The sequence below is a fragment of the Emydura macquarii genome, unplaced genomic scaffold (assembly GCF_026122565.2).
Source record: "Emydura macquarii macquarii isolate MOO-44397 ecotype Brisbane River unplaced genomic scaffold, CSIRO-AGI_Emac_v2 contig_1451, whole genome shotgun sequence".
NCBI classification, from domain to species: Eukaryota; Metazoa; Chordata; order Testudines; family Chelidae; genus Emydura; species Emydura macquarii.
Genome location: NW_027131588.1, coordinates 25,639,592 through 25,658,873, shown reverse-complemented (window position 1 = coordinate 25,658,873; position 19,282 = coordinate 25,639,592). Strand labels below are relative to the sequence as shown.

General features: G+C 46.4%; 1 protein-coding gene across 1 annotated transcript; it reads right to left on the bottom strand.

Moving 5' to 3' along the window:
• Window positions 1-16,865: 16,865 nt before the first annotated feature.
• LOC137156596 (transcription factor JunD-like) lies at window positions 16,866-18,812 on the bottom strand. Its single transcript, XM_067553478.1, has one exon. It carries the CDS (start codon window positions 18,148-18,150, stop codon window positions 16,918-16,920), a length of 1,233 nt encoding a protein of 410 aa, XP_067409579.1. The 5' UTR covers window positions 18,151-18,812; the 3' UTR covers window positions 16,866-16,917.
• Window positions 18,813-19,282: the final 470 nt, after the last annotated feature.

Here is a 19,282-nt window from a genome sequence, read left to right as displayed (position 1 = left end):
TTGGAGTAGTGGGAGGTGGCAGAGACTTACTGGTAAACTGGTGACTGACTTACTGTTTAGATATCTAGGACTCATGGTAATTTTTAAATGGTAACTTAAAAAAGAGGTGGGTAAACAAGTTGCTATGTAGGGTGGAAAGCCCCTCCCCCTGATGTGGCAGACTGGACTCACCAAAGAGGAGAGCAGAGGGGTGTGGACAGTGGGAGATGCAGATGGGGGACAAAGAAGGGGACCACATACCAGGGTAAGGAAGACGCACCAGGAGTTGTGGAGGGTGCCAGCTGCAGCGGGAGGGAGCAGATGGGGGAGTCGTATTAGGTCAGGAGAATGGTGAGTTACAGATTGTAGTGGGAGGGTTTGAAAGAAAAACTTAAAAAAAAAAAAAAAAAAAAAAAAAAAAAAAAGCAAAGAGGGAACAGTGGGGGGGGGGGGGGGTGAGAGGGAGGGACGTAAGGAAACAACCCAAGGGAGACAGCAAGTTACTCTTTATGTATGACAGTGAAATACACACTACTCAGCGTGTATCCAGTTATCAACACGATGGAGCATTGTCTTGTACACGAAATGTGGCAAAAGTGTAGGGCAAGGTGCTGCTAGAGGCTGCTGGGGAGAGGGGGAGAGAGCGTGGCGGCAGAGCTGCTGTGTGGAACTAGCTTTTTCCCCTGCCTGCCTCTCAGATTTTAGGGTAGAATTACAGTACTGGTCTCTGCCCTCAGCACCCCGTCCGATGGGGACTAGTCGCAACAGACAGTGCTTTACAGGTGCAAGTAGGAATGTTCACTTCACTTTCAGTTGTCTTTGTAAGCCTGCTATCTGCTTAAGGCTGAGTAAAATATAGTCACGCAAGATGTAAAGTCTTCTGCAAATTCGCTTTCAGTATCGTTAGATGCCGAAGCGACCGGCGCTAAAGAAACTGAATTGAGCAGTTTTTTTTCTACAGATCCAACACCGCCAGGTACAGCTCTGTAGTGCCACGCTTAGCTGCAAGATATTTTTCAGCCTTTATAGCCCTCATAATCGTGTTGTTCTGGGGCAGTAAGAATTGCCACAGCAGATCAAGCCAGGGGGCCTGTGGAGCCCACTACGCTGTCTCTGCCGGCAGCCAGCGCCAGTAGGCAGTTGTGGGATAATCTGTCCTCTATCTGAGAGCAGAATGAGACCCTGATAGACTGGCTTAGCCCTGAAGCTTTTAGATCCCTTCCAAAACTGTTAACTGAACATTCCCATCTTCTGTGAACATTCAGTCCCTGACTTTTGACAAGAGAGCGGGAAGTTCAACGTGGTAGGTCTCAAGAACTGAAATTTGACCTTGTGAACTGGAGTCTATTACTAATCAGGACCTGGCCGATGGCGCTTTGAAATGGGGTCATCACCACACTTACACTACGGCTACACTGACGGTGGCAAAGTCGCTGCCGTCAGATTGATCTCTCTGGATTGACTGAGCGGTCAGTGCAAACCCGCTCAGTCGATCCAGCAATCGACGTACTAAGACCAGCCACACAAGTAGCGTAGCGCTGCGTCGACGGGCGCAGCGCAGCGCAGACAGAGCACAGAAGAGAAGCTCAGCAGTCAACGGGAGTTACACAAGTTTTTTGCGTACTTTGCGTAACTCCCGTTGACTGCCCCCGAATCTCAGAGGTAAGTGTAGACAGGGCCTTAGTTCTGACACCTCCATGAATTAACAATCCACTAAGAGAAAAACATCTCTTTGCCATGGTCCCTCTGGCACTGAAGATTTGCTAGCTCTGAAGACAAACTATAAATGTCATCAGTTTCAGGCTCATGTGGCGCTGATCTCTGAGATTCTGTTGTGTACTTCCCCACCTGATGTGCGTGTGGCATGGAGAACATGGTTACAGCTTCAGCATCCTATACTGGATTCCACCTTGGAGTACAGAGAGCAGCTTCTTAGAAAAATAAACATGGACCCGGTTAGCAATTTAGTTTCAAAATGTATCTTTTCTCTCCCAAAAAGATACTGGTGGGCAGGTAACTAACACAGGCCCATGCACTCGGGACAGGCTTTGTACACACCCTCCAGGTCACGGTCTCCTGCGAACCGGTAACAGTGCCCCTTAGAGCAGAGACCCAGAGCACCATGTCACATTCCACAGTGGCCACATGCTGGGCTCCCCCAGCAGACCTGGAAGAAGGCTGTTACCCAAGGCTCCTTGCTTAGCAGACTCACCTCTGTTCACACTGTGGGAATAGTATCGAGCTGCCATTGGAAAAATTACTTCCTTTCACCAGCCTCTATTCCCTGCCCCAGTGAAAGCAGCAGCTCTGTGAAACGTACCTCAGCAAGCTGACGAGGTGTTACCCTCATGTGACAAGCTAGTGACATTCTACTGCCGGACAAGACCAGTCTGCCGTTTTAAATGCATGGTAGCATTAAGCACTGTCTGTATAAACGTAGTGGCCCAGAAACTGGGAGCACAGGTGGGGCACAAGGCTCGACTTGGTAATGTGATTGATTCCGGGTGGGGGGGGGGCATCTTTTAAAGAGGCTGCCAGCTGGGGGAATGTTTGGTTCTTAGAAAGGACATCACTTAACTAGGAAACAGTCCCCACTTGGAGGTGGGAGTGAGAGGTGACTCACCCGCCATGATGTGAGCTGCTGGGGATTAGGCCAAGAAGAACGTGTGATCTGTCACCCTTCCAGAGGGATCTGATGAGGATCCTACGGAACCACTGATGGGAGCCTTTGGGATGGAAAAAGTTGTGCCCCTTCAGAATCAAGACCCATTTGACATTAGCTGGGACAGGCAGCCAACCCCCACAGTAAATATGAGGCTATTGTTCTTGGGATCGGCAGAGAGACTGGGACAGGTTGGAAGAGGCACATGTAGATACTAAACCTTCGTTTTCCCGGAGGATAGTTACCCTTCTCGCCTAAATGCCTTCTAATGACAGTGAATGGTACCTATACAGTGCGGCTCTCAGAGATGGAGCTTGTCCCAATCCCTATCATTAAGGTTGCCCAACACTTTGAATTAGACTCTGCTTTCAGTTGTAAAACTTGGCAAAAATTCAACTATTTGGGCAGAAACTTCCCAGCGTAGGTGCTGTCTGCAAGCTGAATTTCTGGATAAAGCTGTAGTTAAAATGGTTGAGCTCTTTCTAAGAACAAGATTAAGGAAAACATTGTTCCGCCTATTAAAATTCTCAACTGTTAGTTGAATAGTTCTTGATCCCTAGTATTCTAGATCAGGGACTTGACCGCTGGTGGCTTGGTCAGCTGGTGTGAGGGATGTGCTTTTGTGGCATCCTTGTGAAAGTTTGCCCAAATCTGGCTAAATTCGAAGCTTCTCAAAGATAATCTCAATCCAGCCGTGCTCAATAGACTCGTTCTGGAGCGAAGTTCTCTGGAGATTCCATCTACACTGATAGATGCTCCAGCCTGGACTGAGGTGCTTTCAGTGCACTCACTGCCCCTGGCAGCCGGCGTGGGGGGGTGCTATGGTGCCGCACACCCAGCCTGACTGCTGGTGACTATGGAGGGAGGAAGCAGCAGCCACACTGGAATGCAAAGCCGGGAGGGGTATGTGTCTGGGGGGAGGCAGGGAACGGGGGGTTGCAGCTACTCGAGGGTGAGGGGCAGCAGGAGGGGAGGGGAGCAGGCATTGGTGTCAATGCGGGGGATATACAGGCACAAAGGGGATAAACAGGTGAGGGCGGGGGGCTAACCACTTCCCTCCAGAGCCTGGAACAAAAAGCATCCCCACTTCCAGGGGCAGGCCCACAGAGAGGATTGCCACCCATTTTTAATGGTGAATAGTTTTTAAAAAGTTAATACATGCCCATGAGAAATCCATGTGCTGAGAGCACATTTGCACTTACACTTTCTCTCCGACCTCCTGAAGATTCATTTTCCATTACATGCATGTGAGATTGTTTGTTGAGAACCCTCCAAGTACCTGTGAATCAAAAGACCTAGTATTTGAGGCGTCTATATTTACCTTAAAGCCATGTTGTTAGCATTGCTAACGGCTTTGACACTTTTTGATTCTCCTAGCATCTTAATTCAGGGGAGAGCCAGGCAGTGGGGGGAGGGGGAAAGGGGTTGGTTACAACAGAAGTTGTCCCAGTGGGACTTTTGAACGTCTGTCTTAACTGATGAGCTTTCCTGTGAAAGCACTGAGCTCTTTCCAAGCACTTCTAACCAGCACCCAACAAGTGAAGAAGTGGCTGAGTGACTGACCACTTGACATGCTACTATAGCCACTCACTGACTACAAGATAGAGCTGGCTGGGAATTTTTCAAAACTGTTGAATGCATCTAAGCTGCATGTTTCTAATAAAAACAAACTTTTCATGGCAAGTTCAGACCCACCAAGGTGGAGTTTCTGGTCAAAACCAGTGATAAAACCCCCTTGGAATTAGTGAAGCCTGGTGGGCAGGGCACTCTCCTGGAAAATGGGAAACGCGGGTTCAATAAGGCAGAGCAGGGACTTGAACAAAGATTCCCCCACATCCCAGGTGTGCGTGCTAACCCCACGGTTATTAGCCATTCTGGGATGGATTGGTCGTGTCTTTCACCCCAATGCAAAATGGGAATTTCTGAAATCAAGACTTTCAGAGGGTGGGAAAACCATATTGTGCCCATCTCTTCTATATGGCACATGTATTGTTCAGTACGACATTTCTAAACTATTACATTCCACCCCGTATTAAAATATAGTTCATGGTCAGAAGAGGGACTATGGAAAAAAAGTTGCTTTATTCAGCAGACCTGCGTCACTGGCATCTTCAGATCAGACTAAGTGATGAGTTTTTACTACAGTCAGCTCTGAGACAATACAAACCTTAATGGAGTGAGCTGGATTTCAATCCACTATTGTCAGCTCTAGTCTGAGACTCTGATTCACAATATTTGTTCAGATTCCAAGATAGAGCACTTAAGTTAAAGAAGGGCTGGAACTCTTTAAGAAGAGTCCTGTTCTGAGTTCCAGAGGGGGAGCCATGTTAATCTGTATACAGCAAAAACAACGAGACTAACAATTTGTTGTCTTTAAAGTGCTACAGGACTCTCGTTGTTTTTGCTGTTAATTGAGAAGTTATTTAAAGAGAATCACAGAATTCACTTTTTTTTTTAATTTTACAAGTTACTTTTCCCAACTAGAACTAATTTGGAATGCTAAGAGAAGAAGAACAAAGTAAGTGGCTATTGTTGGAAGAAGGAAGAACTAACAAGTACCAAGTAGAAGTGCAACATATTTAATACAGCAGATCACGCTAGGCTTTTGTGTTAGGAATACAGACTACAAAGGCAACTCCAAATGCGTTTAGTTAACCATTTCAATTTAAGTTTCTGAATTATGTGAAATCAAGTATGAATTCAAAGCAATTTTATTTTTCAGATATTTGTCAAAGAAATAATACTCGTGGCCAAGTACTGTACATACAGTATCTTCCTTATAAACGCTTCTTAGTTTAAAATGCATGTTCAAAAATGTACATTGCCGATTACAAAATCAAATATGTAATCTTTGCATGTAAACAATTTCAGCACAAGGATAAATGTTATACATTCCAAAATGTCTAACCCTCTATGTAAAAAAACCCAAACAAACTGCAATCTCCATCTAGGCTCTAGTATTACAAACTGATCAGTATATTTCTAAATTACGTATGACACACTGGAGCATGAAACAGATCACAAGGCAAGTCGCCTTTTTGTCATAAGCACATAAAACAGACTTGGAATCCGATCTTGCTCCTGTTTGAGTCCCTAACAAGACTCCTATTGTCTTCAGTGGCAGCAGGATTGGGACCACTATTCCAAAATAGCCCATTGCAGTATGTTTTTAATTTCCCTTTTAAAAAAAAGAAAATTGGCTACCATCAATCAGTAAGAACCAGGAGCATACTCGTAAACATGGATTTACCATTCGAGTCAATTAACAAAGGTACAGTATCTCCTACACAAAACTAAATTAAGAAATTGTTTCACATTTAATAAAGTGCAAATTACCAACCAATATTTTCCACTTTCAATAATAATTTTCATTCTAATACTACATAGTCTAACAGCAATGTAAAAAATCCACTACTAGACAATCCCTGATGCATTTTTTATTAAGCCCTGTAGTCTCCAGATTAAATACAGAATTTTACCAGGTTAGAAAGCCAAACCATCAAATTTTCTTGGAAAGTCTGTTCTGACCAAAAGAGAGAATTTGGAGTCAGGATGCAATTAATCAATCAATTAACCCCATTCCAGTAGGATGCACTAGCCAGATCAGAAACTTACACAGATACACAGAATTCCAAAACTCCACTAGAAACAGAAACCCTGAAGTATTTCTGAATCCAAGCAAATTAGTTTTTACAATGTGAACAGGCTCTATTTTTAGGAATAAGGAAGTCCCACATTTTTCATTCAACCAACTCCAAAAAAGTAACTGCTCAAATTTCAAAATCCCTTCTGACAGAGGTTCAGGAAGTTGCCTTTTCTTAACTCGTTAGTTTAATGAGGCAAAGTAGGGAAGTACAAATAAACCCAATTTAGAATAATTGGGAAAAATCTACCACCATCCACTGATGGCAGAACTTACATTGCTGGAACAGCAAAGCAGAATCTGAGATGAATTGCTTCGGTTTACTAGCTACTCTTCTTTGTAAGGTATTGAATGTATAGACTCAGGACGGTGGTTCTAGAAGAATAGAGTTTGTTAGGTATTGAATGCATGGACTCAGGATGGTGGTTCTAGTTGTGTCTGAAATCCCTGGAAGAATAGAGTTTGGGATTCTAGTTTCTAACTGACTGATTTTTGTATACACTTTTACTTTTCAACACGGCGGTGGGGCAGCTAGTGCCTATACAGTGGGGGTGACAGTTGTTACTTCTCCCTTCCACCCTTATTTGCTTGCAGGTAAAGCGGTGCTGCTCCTTGGAATGGAGACCTGGACCCACAGAACAAGTGCTGGTTAACAAAGCTCCAAGTAGACAAGTTGAAAAGTTTGAGGCTAACAATAGGTTTGTTTTTCCATACTACAAAGAAATGTAATGAGAACGAAGTGGTAACAAACACAGCTGAGAACTTTCAGAACACCAGCCAGTCTCCCATCACTTCTAGTGCAGGTGGCCGGCCCAAAGGCTATGCTGCCTTCCAGGTGTAAGCAGCCACACACAACCCAAGTATCTCTCCCCTGCATCCCCAGAACTGGGAATTTACAAGTGTTATTGGTATGTGCCTGCCCAAACCTGCTTTTTTCCCTGGAGTCACAGACTCCACCCAGCTCAGCCGCAGTAGTACCGACGCTTGGGACGACAGCAGGGACACCACATTCTAACACAAGATCATTTCTCAGTCCAGGAAGACATTTCAGAGAACACAACCACCACCAGCCTTGGACTGACACCTCCAAAAACAAGTTGGCCAGGAAAAGCAGCTGATTCCTTGCCCCCTCACCCTCCTCCACCCCCACAAAAAAACCAACAAAAACCCGCAGAGAGGGGAGAGCTCCCCCTCCAACAAACTGGTGGAGTCAAGTTGTCACTTGATGAACCTGGATGGGGAGTTCAGAAAGCTCTAGCAATGGAGAAGATGGAAGAGCTCAGACCCCAGAGAGTTGCACTGCAGCTATAATTGAGCAGAAGGTTCCCTTACGTAAGAGCTTCATCCCCATGCTGCCCTACAATTCCCTACCAGGGAATTCTTTCTCCCCTCCCTTTCTGGCTTCAAAGCTGAGGCATTGGGTGTGGTTGCAGGCACAGAATTTCAGCTGAATAGTACCCTTAAATTTCATCTGACATCACATTCTACAAACTTGCTGCTTTTTAAACAGGACACATGAAAGCCAACAATTTCACTAACACTACACTGGACCTTTAAAAAAAAACAAAAAAAACCCAAGTTATTCTCACCCCCCCCCCTCCCAAAATCACAGTAGTCCAAGAACACGACTGTGATAAAGCTATTCCAGTGTAAATATAATTCTTAGTAAGAGAGAGTACATTGAAACTGGTTGTGTATATGCCAGGACTACCCTAAACATGTCTTCATAATACACAATATTTGCAACTAAGTAGCGCTGTTCCCCAGAGCTGATCTTTCTGTACTATAAAGAAATGTAATAAATTTAATAGTAGTATTAAGCCAAATACCTCTAATCTTTTAAATACAAGGGAACACCCAAGGAATCAGCAAAAACTTGTTTCTCTTTAGAGCCAACTCAACTGGAGATCTGCTTTATTTATATATATAAATAAAAAGAGTCTGGAAAGTAGCAGCCTTTTGGAGTTTGTCCTTACTGCAGATTTCGCTTAATTACAGAGCGAAACTCTACATCATCCATTTTGCATTCGAACTGAGAAATCGTGATTAAAGTGCAGTGGTGACGGTTACCATGGCTTTAGATAAAGAGATTGTGAAGTAACCAGTCACCAGGCTGGGCAGGGCAGAATTTCCAGAGAGAACAAAGTTGGGAAACTTAAGTGACCAGCGCAATTTGACTAAAGTTTTTATAAAGTTTGTATTCAGAATAGAGGAAAAACCTTTTACTAAATTTGTCAAATGGATCCAGGAAAGGAAATAATCTGACCCATTTATTTTAAGGCTACTGGTTTACAGACTCTTCCCTTCCCCAAATGGATTTAAAAACAAATGCTAGGATAGGTGGCACCATATTGCTTACCACAGGCATACAGGCTTCTTGTTGCAACCTCATATATCCAGCCAGGTCAAGTTTTGGGAGACCAGGACTCCCAGGTGCTACAGAAGTAGTAATAATGATTCAGGAACTGGCACACAATGTTCTGAGTTAGTACTGATCTAATGCCCCAGCAGCATTTGAGGGTGCTGTACTGATGCAATATTATTGGACTTTACAAAAAATTATCCCTTGTTCAAGACTGGATATTGCTCATGCTGGGCCTCAAGGCTAAAGGTGACTTTTTTAGGGGGGAGAGGGGATGGGGATCCACATAATTCTGTAAAGTCTCAACTGCTGGCTGCTGAATATCTGAAAAATTGGGCCAGTCAGAGATGAGCTCTATTGAAAAATCTGGCCTGTAACATCATATAGCTCCAGTGTTTCCCATGTGTAAGACAGAGACCCTTTACCAGTACCTGCCTCCACTGCGCTGTTGGGAAGCTTATAAACTGAATGTTTGTTTAAAAAGAGTTAAGATGCTCAGTGGAAAGATTGTGAAGTTGCATATAGAACTCTTTACCTTAAGTTCACTCGAGTTAGGGAAAGGTGAGCAAGGTAATCAAGAATTTTAAAGAGACCATCTTAAATATTTTGTTTTGCTCAGCTTTAGAGATTTGACAAATAGCCATTCAGCCAGATATCAGGGTGCATCCACTTAGCAAGTCACTTTGCACAGGTAGGCTGTGCAAATTTCTCCATCTTTTAAAGACTTATCCGTGCTACACAGTAAACCATAATGCTAAAGCATATATCTATTGCAACCCTAGACTTCTCCAGAGAAGCTATTTTAAAAGTGTGTGTACTAATTGTTTGTTTTAGCTACTTTCCACATGCAACAACCTGCAGTACTAGTACAAGATACAAACCGCTATTGGTTGTGAATTCACAACTCTGCATGCTGTGAATATGGATGTTTTTTTTTTGTAGTTTAAAAAAAAGCAAACTCTGGGAGGCAATGACTTCAGTGCTAATTCATAGCAATTATTTACTATAACCTTCCATTCAGTTTGCAGCACATACAGCCACGAACTGTAATACTTAGAATGTATTAGTGGTAAGTAGCATGCTAAAATAAACCATCCACTCTGCATCTTCAGTACTGAACTGTCTCTTAGAATTTTTGCCAGACGGCATTTCTTCCAAGTGACCTTGCAATCACAGCAAGATCTGACATAACTGTGTTGGGCTTCCACCCTACTATGATTGCTGGAATATGGAATGCACAATTGTTACATACTTTGGCTTCACATTCACTTCAGTTGAGGTAAATGCAGTTCCTTTAATTGTGTGTCCCTGGACAGGTAGGTTAGATAAAGGGAAATACTGGTTCTTGCTTTGAATTCAGAGATTTGCATGCTCTGTCTAATAGGATTTGTTCAGCAAAGCTTTGATTTATTGGCTACTCTGACACTGATCTATGGCATCTGAGCTGAAAGGATAGTACTTAAATGCACATATTTGGCACAAGAAACCTTAGAACTCATTATTGCTGGAACCATAAGACAACAAAATTCAGTATTTCTGCATTCATAGTATTTATACTTTAGTCAACAACTTAATGCATAGGTCTATTTTCAAAGGACATATCTAGTACCAAAACAGATGTCAATTTGGGTTGCTTCCAATGGTTCCAGTATACTAATTCTCATTAGCAGTAACCCACTGTAAAGCCGGGGGGGAATGTAGCATTTCAATTTCTTGGCACAGATGCACACAACCTGCTCGTATGAGATGTTTCATCATTAAAATGGCGTTCTATTTTCGGCCTCCTTTTCTGTATGCAGTGAACTTCAGAAGTAGCCCACAAAGAGCTTCTAGCCAGTAGCCATGATGTCAAACGGGGACCAGTGGCTAAACAAGGTCAATCCAAAGTTGTTTTGGAAACAGTCCAAACTGTAAAATGTCAGCTAAAGCTTTTTTTGTCCCTCCCATTAGCACACAGGAGATCTTGTGCACGTTTCCTAAAACCCATTAGCAGCATTTGCCATAGAAGGTCCCACAGTGCAAAAGTAAATTATGTTCCTGCTCTGAGCCAACATCTCTTCTTTGTCTGATAAGTTTAACAACATGAACACATTGCAAATCATTTCACAGTAGAGATGCAGGACATGATAAAAAACGTGAGTGGCACAAGATTGCTTAGCCGCTTGACACTTTGTCCTCCATAATAGAAGATGGTTTCCATATTAAGTGCCACATTCTCACCCAGAGCATTGAGACTCCATAAACTCTGCTGCCATTGACAACCTTCTTCTAAGAGGCAATTGGAACAAAATTTGTTGAAATACTCTAGTTTACCGAAGATGTCATTAAACTCAAGGTTTGTTCAGTACGTCACAGGAGTAGTTGTCATGCAAGTGGTACCATGTAGTCAGGTACAGCTGTGATACAGCAAGATATTGTGACTTTGCACTCCGCATTTCCAGGATTACCTTCACATGCAGTGAAAGCTGCTCTTCCTACAGGCTTTTAAAATAGATGGAATCTGGCAGGAAGCCTCCATCTGAATAACAAATCCTGCCACTGTCCTCAACATTGACATACATACTCTCATCCTTGGTGATCAGATTAACAGACCGATGATTATTTGTTTTTGGTCACATTGCCATTTTCTTAATGTTTTTATTTGGTTATGTGGTAACGTTACTACACAATCAAATCTGGTGTTTGTCAAATGTGTATTTAACTTCAATGAAAAAAGGATAGGAGAAGGAAATCTGAAAACCCTGTGAAGGAAACAGTGAAATTGCTAGAAACTGTAGTTGGAGTCGTAAACAAAGATGATGAAAAAGTATGACAAAGCAGATTTATATAAATCTAACTCTGCAGGTCCTGACAAAATGCCATGAAGAAAGAGTAGAAGTTTCAGGAACTCTGAAAATAATCTTCAAGAAAAAGTTAATTTGCCACTCTAAGAGTAGGAAGGAAAAACAAAGAAACTATTAGCTTATTAGGAAGGCATCTATAATACAAAGAATACATTCAGGCAGGAATAGTATATAAAATTTAGTTACATCATGGCAATCGAGCTGCAGTGCGACTGATGATTAGGACATAAAGGGGATGTCACGTATATTTGACTATTAGCACCACAGAATAATCTTCTAGGATAACTGAATAGACAACATTAGTTCAAATTCTCATACCATGGGTTACAATTTGGTTGCTAAATAAGAGAAGTAGCTGTTAATGGCAAGATCGATATGTTGACCACTGTCATGTGGGATAATTCTGGGTTTAATATTGGGACCTATTCAAATACCACTTTATAATGAGACAAGAGCATTTAATCAAAACTATAAATGTGATATTTAGCGACTACTCCACCCAAACACTGAAATTCATCCACCAGAGGTAAAATGACAGCTGTTGTAGCATTGCTCTTCTCTAGTCAATGTTGGTGTATGACAGAATATTCTGTATCTCCTTGAAAATGGAGTAGGAAGGTTAAGAATGCAGAATGAATTACAGCACCTGTGTCTTGACAAAACACACCCATCCTCTTGAAACCTGCCATGAGGCCTTCAATGATCTAGGCCATGTTTATGCTACAGTGACTACAGTGCGGCACAGCTACAGCTCTGAAGCCATGCTGGCATAACCCTGGATGGTAGATGGAGCCTACAGCGCTGAAACGGGTTTTTCCTGTTGCTTTAGGAACTCCACCTACGTGAGTGATGGTAGCTAGGTCAATAGAAGCATTCTTTCATCAACCTAGCTGCGTCTACACCAGTAGTTAGGCTGGCATAACTATGGTGCTCAGGAGTGTGGACTTTTCACACCCATCAGCACCATAGCTATGCCACCTAAATTTTAAGTACAGCCCCGGCCATATTCCAGACTTTGTCTTTATACCTCTTCTGGAAGACAGGACCTCCAACCAAACAATACGTCCCAACATGCTGTGACATTCGTTCAGTACTGAACTAGAGAGAAGAGTGCCACCTACTTATTTACCAGCATCACAATTCAGTTAGTCTTCTCACTACTTCCTTTAAATAAAGGATGGGAGAAACAGAATTGGGACAAAACGAGCATCTTACTTTCCCAAAAAACACATTTATTAGAATATCAGTGGTGTCTGGATTTTGGATTCCACATCTAAGCTTCACACAATTTCTACCCAAAAGTGGAGGGGGAGGGCGGGACGCATTTTGGGAACCCTGTAACAACCATGCGAATGTGTCAGGCTAGTTTATGAAACGGGGAGATGTCATTACCCATTCTGAGGGAGGAGTGAATTAGACAGCTTTTCCAGTAATGGAATCGCCTTTTAGTAACGTTCCACTGCTAGTAATTTAGGTGGTTCCATGTTTCCCATACTCCGAGTCAGTGTGGGCAGTAGATCAGTTACCCATAGCTCCCACCTCTGCCCCAGGCTAGGAGGCTTGAACAGGAATGCCTAACCACAAACATTCCTCTCACCATACAAGGGACGTTGGGTTCAACACTAAGTCAGAAGAATAAATGTCATTACTGAATCAGCACCACTTCCTGTAGCACCTAGACACAGACACTCCAGTCTTAAGTACTGATATGGACCAATGCCTTTTAGTGCACAGTAATATTTTTATATTCTAGATCTAAAGAAAGGTGTGACTTGAACTGCAATCAAATTTGCTGATGAGAAACGCAAAAGAGTAGCACAGAGGGAGAGTGACAGAGATTAGAACTGTGTCTGGAAAACAGTGCAAGCCTGACCTGGCAGAGATGATAAATTGCAGATATGAGAATCTTTTGCTTGAATAGCCAGAATCAAGAATGAGTGTGAAGAGATCAGATATAAGACTAGGAGGAAAGGTAAAATTTTCAGTCCTAAAGTCTCATTTAAAGTCAACTGACTTTTAATGAGAGTTTGGCTTCTAAGTGCCTGTCACTTATGAAAATAGGATGTAGACACCAAAGTCACTTAAGGAGTTCAGAAAATCTTTACTTGATCTCAGTGTCTAAAATGGTCTAATGAGAGAGTACTTGGTGCATTGTGTACTTTATTAGTTCTGAAAATTCAGGAAAAGAAGAAAAAACTTGGAGAAATACAAAAATGATACAAGGCTCAGATAAGACCTGGAACACCGAGGAAGCTATATATAATCTAAGAAATATTCCAGGGAAATAAACATGGTATTACAGTATAACATTTTAAAAGATGGTAGGACAAGCAGCAATGGACTGAAGTAAAAGCTTAGGTTTAATATTACAAGCTAACAAGAATGGTAGAACAACAGACTTAAGGAGGTAGTCAAAAAAATCAACAATGCAGACATTCAAGATGAGGTTGAATAAGACTGAGAATAACATGTCATGTAGCTCCACAAATTGCAAAGGTAAGACTGGAGAAACCAAGTGATGTTTTGGAGCCCTATATTATAATTGGCCCAATATTATAATTCTGCCACGAGAATTGTTGGAAGCAAGATTGTGGTGAGTTCCCTGCACAGAGCTCACCCCCTTCTCTAGATACTGACAGACAGACTATCCTTCTCAGAAGTGATGTACGGTACCTTTTAAATACTCCTGAGGAGTAAAGAGCACCTACAGAATGGACCAGCTGGCAGCAAGTGTTGGGTATTTAAGAACCTTTTCCTTGGGTACTGCTTGAAGGTCTTCACCCCATCCCCACTTACATTTGAAACTACAGAAGTTGACCACTTTGCTGTATCATCAATATACTTAGTACATTTTCCATTAATGAAGTAGGAACATTGCCAGTGCAAAGGACTTAATGCATGTTTAACAAGTAGCATTGCCTCCTTCCTTCATTATGTAATGCTTATGTTTAAGTGTGGAAAATTAATTAATAGACTCTCTAGTTCAGTACCATCTTCTTTGCAAATACATGCATGGCTTTTCACGTACTAAGCATTGGTTCATTTTCAACACATTTGCCAGCTATGGCACATTACTACTGGTTGAATTCTACTAGTGTGGTGAAATGGAGAATGGTCTTTTGCTAAGCCTTTAATGTTGTATTTGTTTTGTAAGAATTAAGTGGCATTGCATTTGTTCACTAGTATTTCTAGTACACAATTCTTAGGGCAGAAGGGATTTTTTAGACTCTACCATTGAAATCATTTGTTTTGGCTCTATACTACAATTTTATTCAGTTTTTAAATGATTAACGTGGTTTGCATCTACACTACACTACTCATTTAAGTCATTGCACATGTGTGCTAACTGTGTGTGAGGCTTCCACACACACTCAAGATAAAATAGCGTAGCTGTAAATGCAGACTCTCATGCCTCTTTTTACAAGCAAAAAACACTGTATGGGTATCTATTCCCTTTCATCCATTTCAAAGCATCTCTCAAGTGGCTTTCAGAAGACGACAGGGATGATGTAAAACAGTTACTGAACTGGTTTAACTGACCATGCTTCTAAAACAAACTATATGTAAGACATTTTCAAAGACTACGGTGGGCCCTATCCTGCAGCTGGATCTGCACATGCTGAGCCCTACTGACTTCAACGGGTCAGAGTATGGGCAGATCCAGCATCAGGCCCTTAGTGCAGACAGGGTTTCTTGTTGTGTGGACCTTTTAGAATTCATGCTGAAAGGAAAAATGTAGTTGTACCAAGCCACAGGACTAAATAAAACTTGATTTGCAGAATTATTCAAAACATGCATATCAAAGCGTAATAAAAAAAGCAAAACTGGTCCATAACATGGTGTTTGCTATTGATCCAGAGCATCCCCAAAAGCAAGGATTAAGTCTAAGCAGAGGAACCATTCCTTTTCTATTCCTTATAAGTAAAATCTAGGCAAATATAAATAAATCACACTGGACTCTTCCACCCAGGAATTCATTTCACATCCTGACTTTTGACTCTTTTCCCCTCCCTAGATAACTAGAAAAATGTCTTTAGAATAAAATAGAAGAAAATATTATTTACACATTTCTTCTGAAAAAATAAATCTAGTTCTCCCTTATGTTTCTATGATTTATTCAAACATAATAAAATGGAGTTACCGTAATAACTGTTAGAGCTAAAAAATCTGAGCCCTTTTCTGTATAGTATTGACTTGTTACTATACCCCATAAAGAGCCAGCAGAAGTGGAATGTACACAGTGAAAGAAAAGGCATAAATGAAACTCTTCTGCCAAACTAACTTCTTCCACTACTCTGCATTTGCTATAAAAATAAGGTTTAGGTGACATCCAAAAAGTTTCAATAAATAAATATATATATATATATATCAATGCCCCAAGTTTGCACTGGCACAAGAAATAAGATGGAGCTACTAATCTGAGTATTTTCTTACAAATTTAACTGTAAGTAAATACGGTTCATTCTAGGCTAAGTAATGTGGCAGATTCTCTCTCAGCTAAGCCCAGATTTTAAAACTAGACCTATTCAAGTGCTTTGCTGGCATGTCTTGACTGTCAGCTGCTCGTGAAAAGCTTCTCTGCAGCAAAACAATCTTTTAAAAAAACATTCGTCTCCCTACCAAGAAAAAAAATACAGTGCCACATTTTGTTTTATATACACATGCTTTTTTAAAAAAAGTTATGATTCTGGCTTTTCCAAGCTCTGAATAAGTGTATGAATAATCAATCACCACACCCTTTATTAAGGTGCAGTAGGAAAGATGCTGTTTGCAGGAAAACAGAGTTGGCTTTTTGTAAACCGGGATTATTGTAGTTCTGAAATCTTTACAGATCTCTCTCTTTACTAGAACTCTGAAAAACAACCCCCAAAGATCCTTAACTCCGACGTGCAGCAACTTCTCCTGCAATCAGCCTGACAAGTTAAATACCCCATATAAAACTATTTTGTACTCAGTGCGACATAAATAGAAGACATTTAAATACCCAACTTCTGCACTTTTACTTCCTTTCCAGGCATCAATAAATAAAGAGACCGTCTCCCCTGCTCAGTCACCTCTCACTGTCGGATCTCTACTGGTCCCTGCAATGTCCCCGCGCTTCCCCCGCCATCGCGTCCCCGCACAACTCGGGAATGGCTCAGGACGACTCTCGGGGACCCCGCAGGTCTTCCAGCAGCCGCAGCACACGCGGGTCGGCAGCGGAGACCCGGCAGCGAGCGGCTGTGCGGAGCGACTCCTTCCCCCGGCCTCGGCGGGCGGGCAGACATGGGTGAGCGAGACTCTGAGGTGTTTTCAGACCGGAGCGGAGCGGGGCAGGGCCCGACCCCGACCCCGGCCGCAGGTGTCTGAGGCGCGGGGCCGCCCCCTTCTCCCGGCCGGGCCCCTCGCCCTCCGTCCGAATCGGGCCTGCGCTTCTCCCGGGGAGGCCTCAGCAGGCGCCGGTCTCGGGCGCGGCGGCCTCGGCGGGGCCCTCTGGCGGCGGCGGGGCGGCCGGGCCCGGCGGCGCGCTGAGGTGGCAGCCGCTGGAGAGGTGGCTGCGCACGCGGCCCTGCAGCTGGCTGACCTGGGCCCGCAGCAGGCTGGCGGTGGCGGCCAGCTCGGCGTTCTGCCCCTTCAGCGCCTTCACCTTCTCCTCCAGCCGCGCGATGCGCTCCAGCTTCCGCCGCCGGCACTTGGAGGCCGCGATGCGGTTGCGCAGCCGCTTGCGCTCGGCCTTCAGCCGCTCCTGGCTCTCGGCGTCCAGCGGCGACAGCGAGGGCGGCGTGGGGGCGCCGCTGCCCGCCTCGGCCGGCGGAGGCGCCTCGGGCACGGTCTGCGGCTCCTCCAGGGCCCTGGCGGCGCCCGGAGCGGGGAGGCGGCCGCTGCCCAGGCCCGGCGGCGGCGGCGGGGCGGCGGCGAAGGCCAGGCCCGGCGGCGCGGCGGAGTAGGCGGCGCCCACGGGGCTGAGCGGCCCGGCCGGGTGGAAGGCGCTGAGGGTGGTGTAGACGGCGGGCGGCTCGTCGGCGGGCGGCGCGGGCCGGGCCGAGCAGCGCGGCGCCGGGGAGAGCGGCGCGCCCAGCAGCTGGTTCTGCTTGTGCAGGTCGGCCAGGGCCTTGACGAAGCCGTCGGCGAAGCCCTCCTGCTCCTGCGTCACCGGCTGGCGGTAGAGGAAGGGCCCGGCGGCGGCGGGCGGCGGCGGGGCGGCGGCGCAGGGGCTGGCGGGGCCCAGCCCCGGGCTGCCCTGGATCAGCAGCTGCTCCAAGTCGGCCGCGGGCGGCAGCTTCAGCAGCGGCAGCTCGGCGGGGGCCCCGGCCGCCAAGAGAGCCGCCTCCGGGCCGCCCCTGCCGCCGGCTCCTCCCCCCGCTGCCGAGCCCGGGGGCGCCGCCGCGGGGATGGGGATGAGCCTGAGCGCCGCTGCCGCGCTCCGGGTGCCGCCGGGCGGCCGCAGCGAGAAGGAGCCCGGCAGCGCCGAGGGGGAGGCGGCCGCCCCCAGCTCCAGCTCCCGCTTCTTGCCGGCCCCGAGCAGCAGCTTATGCCCGGCCGCCTCCGCCCCTGCGCCGGGGCCGGCGCCGCCGCCGAAGCCGGGCAGCGGCACGAAGTCGGGCAGCAGCTCCAGCCCCTCCTCGGGGTAGAACGGGGCCTCCATCTTCACCGCCGCCCGGCCGCTGCGGCCGCCGCTCATCCTGCGCTGCCGGCCGGCCGGCCAGGGGGCCCGCCCCGCCTCCGGCCGGAGCGGGAGCAAGGGGACCCCCCGCTGCAGCCGCGGGGACGCTGCGCCCGCCTGGGATGGGATGGGGGGCCCCGCCCGCCTGCCTCAGCCGGGCACCCAGGGGAAGGAGACCCAGCGCCGCATGCACGGCGGGCAGGGAGGGCGGCTCGCCGCGCCGCGCCCGGCCCCGGGCTCCGCTCCGCGGGGGCTGGGCTCACCCCTCGCAGGCGGCTGGGCTCCCCGCGGGGTCAGCAGCTGCAGCAGCCTCCTCCGCCGCCCGGGGCTCCGCGCCTCCGGCGTGTGGCATGGAGCGAAACTCCTACAGGGGAACTGATGTCAAACCCCCGCCCAGCGCCGCCTCCGCGCCCGCTCTCCCCGCCCCTCCGGCGGCCGCGGCGCTCCCCGCCCGCCTCCCGCCCGGGCATGGGGCTGAGCGCGGCGCGCACGCCTCCGCGCCGGCCGCTGCCCACGCGCCCTCCTCCGCCGCCGGCCGAGCAGCTGTGGCCGTGGGGAAGGCGACCTGGTCGGAGCGCGGCCCCTGGCTGCAGCTGTGGGCGTGCGTGCGCGGGGCTCGTGTGCTAGCGGCGGCTCTTCGTCAGCTGCTCTGCCTAGCGCGCAGCTGCCCGGCTCTGGCTGCCTCCTGAGCTCTGTGCAGACAGCCCGAGGGAGAGGCGCAGTTACAGGCCGGCCCGAGCCCCGCGGGGGGGGACTGTGTGTGTGTGGTGGGGAGTTGTATAGGGCAGCACAAGGGATGAACTCCCCAGCTCAGGAAGCTGGCTTTCTCTGTGCAGGCCGTTTTGCAGAAGGTATGAAGGCAGGCGAAGGTAAAGCACAGGTTGCATAATTAAGCCTTGAAACATCCGGAAGCACCGGATTGAAAGTTCTGCATACAACTCTCACTGTCCCTCCTTTCCGTGTCCTTAATGACCAGATAACACAGCCATAACATCACTACAGGTCTCTGGTGACCTTGTCAAGGGCATCTTGGAAGATGTGTAGTGAACAAGGCAGCGCTGTGCAGCTGCCCTCCCCTAGTTTATGTCTCAGGCGTGCAGTAAAAAGGCTAGGGCTTTGCAGAACGCCTGGCCTGAGTGAATGTGTACCT